Source organism: Camellia sinensis, chromosome 9, assembly GCF_055761805.1.
Source record: "Camellia sinensis isolate YWXY chromosome 9, ASM5576180v1, whole genome shotgun sequence".
Lineage (NCBI taxonomy): Eukaryota > Viridiplantae > Streptophyta > Magnoliopsida > Ericales > Theaceae > Camellia > Camellia sinensis.
The window spans coordinates 80,377,406-80,379,889 of NC_138969.1; the positions used below are offsets into that span (position 1 = coordinate 80,377,406).

The window sequence follows — 2,484 nt, forward strand, 5'->3', positions numbered from 1 at the left end:
TCTTTATAGGTCTCCACCATCTTTTGCAGGATGTTCTTGACATTCTTGTATGCGGCTTCAACGGCTCCATTGGTCTGTGGTCTGTATGTTGATGACTTGTGAAAAGCCACGTTGTACTTGAAGTGGGAACTGTTGTTTGATATGATCTCATTTGGCACACCGTACCTACAGATGATGTTATTCCTGATGAACTTGATCACATGCGATGCTTTCAACACTGAATACAACTGCGCCTCCACCTACTTAGTAAAATAGTTGATCGCCACCAAAATGAACTCATGTCCATTCGAACCCTTTGGTGAGACTGCTCCGATGACGTCAATTCCCCAAATTGAGAAAGGCCATGGTGAAGTCATATTGTAGATCTTTGACGATGGAATATTCATGTGATTAGCATGGATTTGACATTTGTGGCATCCCCGAACAAAGTTGATACAATCCTCCTCCATGGTCAACCATTAATATCCTTGTTTGAGGATTTTTCTGGCCAACATCACACCATTCATCTGTGCTCCACACTCTCCTCTGTGGATGGCCTCCATGAGACGTTTTGACTCTTCATCTTCAACACAGAGCTTGTAAATTCCCAGATGGCCTCTCTTGTACAGCTTTCTTCCGCATATAATGAACTGAATGGCCAGACACCGTATTCCCCATTTATCCTTGGCATTTTCCCCTTGTGGGTACATGTCATTTTCCAAGAAGTTCCAAATGTCATGACACTAGGTGTTCTTGTTTTGAACTTCGTATATTATGGCTATTGTCTCATAAGCAAGTGCATACTTCTGTTCAATGATAATCAGATGTATCTTAACCCCAAGCGATATGTCTACCATGAAGGATAAAGTTGCCAGTGCATCAGCAAACCGATTGTTCTCTCTTAATAAGTGCGTAAATGTCAGTTTTTCAAACCTTGGAATCAAAATGTCTAGGGTCTGGTGATAAACTTTTATTTTCTCTTCTTTGACCTTCCGGTCTCCATTGGCTTTAGAAACAACCAGGTTTGAGTTTCTGATGACGTCCAATCTTATTGCCATTAGTTCTAGGGCAGCTTCTAGTCTAGCGATACACGTCTCGTACTCTGCTTGATTGTTAGATACTTTGAACTGGAGTTTGAAGACTAGGGGTATATGGGAATCATCGAGTGCTATAAGCATCACGCCTATCCCATAACTATATTGATTAGCCGCTCCATCAAAGTACATTGTCCACGTCTCTTTCTCTACCTGTAGAATCTCTTCATCTGGGAATAGGTACTCTACTGCTTCATCTCCTTCCACTAGGTGGTCTACCAAAAATTCCGCTACTGCTCTCCCTTTGACAGACTTGCAAGTGACATACTTGAGGTCAAACTCAGAGAGAAGAAGAAACCAACGAGCTAGCCTACCCATAAGCGCTGGCTTCTCAAAGAGAAATTTGATGAGATCTAATCTCGAAACCAGAATTACGGAATGAGCTAATAGGTAGTGTTTCAACTTCCTAGTGGCCCAAACCAAAGCTAAGCAAGCCTTCTCCAGAAGAGTGTAGCGGGTCTCGTAATCCAACATCTTCTTGCTCAAGTAGTAAATGGCTTTTTCCACCTTATATTTTGATCCTTGTGCTAGCATGCACCCCATGGTTGACTTTGTCACCGATAAATACATGATCAGTGGCTTCCTCGGTTTTGGTGGCAATAATATAGGCGGGTTTTAAAGGTACTACTTAATTTGTTTGAAGGCGAACTAACATCGATCGTACCATTAGAACTTCTTCTCCTTTTTCAAGAGACTAAGCAGTGGTTCACAAGTCAAGGTTAATTGGGAGATAAACCGTCTTATGAATTACGCTTTTCCCAGAAAACCGTGCACTTCCTTTTCAGTCCTTAGTGGTGGCATTTCTAAGATCACCTTGATCTTGGATGGATCTACTTCAATTCCCCTCTCTGTAATCAGAAAACCCAACATTTTCCCTATAGTCACCCCAACAGTGCATTTCTGTGGGTTCAACTTCAGTCTGTACTCCCTGATCTGTTCGATGAATTTTTCCAGCGCGATGTAGTGGCCTTCTCATTCTTTGGATTTCACAAACATATCATCCACATACACCTCGACTTCCTTATGGATCATGTTGTGTAGGATTGTGGTTGTAGCTCTCTGATATGTAGCCCCAATGTTCTTCAACCTGAATGGCGTAACCCTGTAGTAGTAGGTACCCCACGGTGTGGTAAATGCAGTCTTCTCTTTGTCCTCAGGTGCCATTGAGATTTGGTTATACTCTGAAAATCCATCCATGAATGATAATAATGGATGGCCGGCGGTGAAGTCTACCAACTCATCGATGTACAGCAGTGAAAAGTCACCCTCAAGACTTGCCTTATTCAAATCCTGAAAGTCGACATAAACTTTGATTCTATCGTCCTTCTTTGAAACTAGAACGATGTTAACCAACCAAATCAGATATTTAGATACCATCAAGAATCCAACATTAATTTTCTTGGTGACTTCT

The 2,484-nt window shown here is 41.8% G+C and overlaps 1 protein-coding gene across 1 annotated transcript; it reads right to left on the reverse strand.

The window, feature by feature from the left end:
* Nucleotides 1-722: 722 nt before the first annotated feature.
* On the reverse strand, nt 723-1,391 carry LOC145799574 (uncharacterized). Its single transcript, XM_082889168.1, has one exon. It carries the CDS (start codon nt 1,389-1,391, stop codon nt 723-725), a length of 669 nt encoding a protein of 222 aa, XP_082745294.1.
* Between the last annotated feature and the right edge of the window lie 1,093 nt (nt 1,392-2,484).

Bases quoted from the DNA above. Each gene is read 5' to 3' on its own strand.
- LOC145799574 (XM_082889168.1), bottom strand. From the start codon at position 1,391: ATGGGTAGGCTAGCTCGTTGGTTTCTTCTTCTCTCTGAGTTTGACCTC.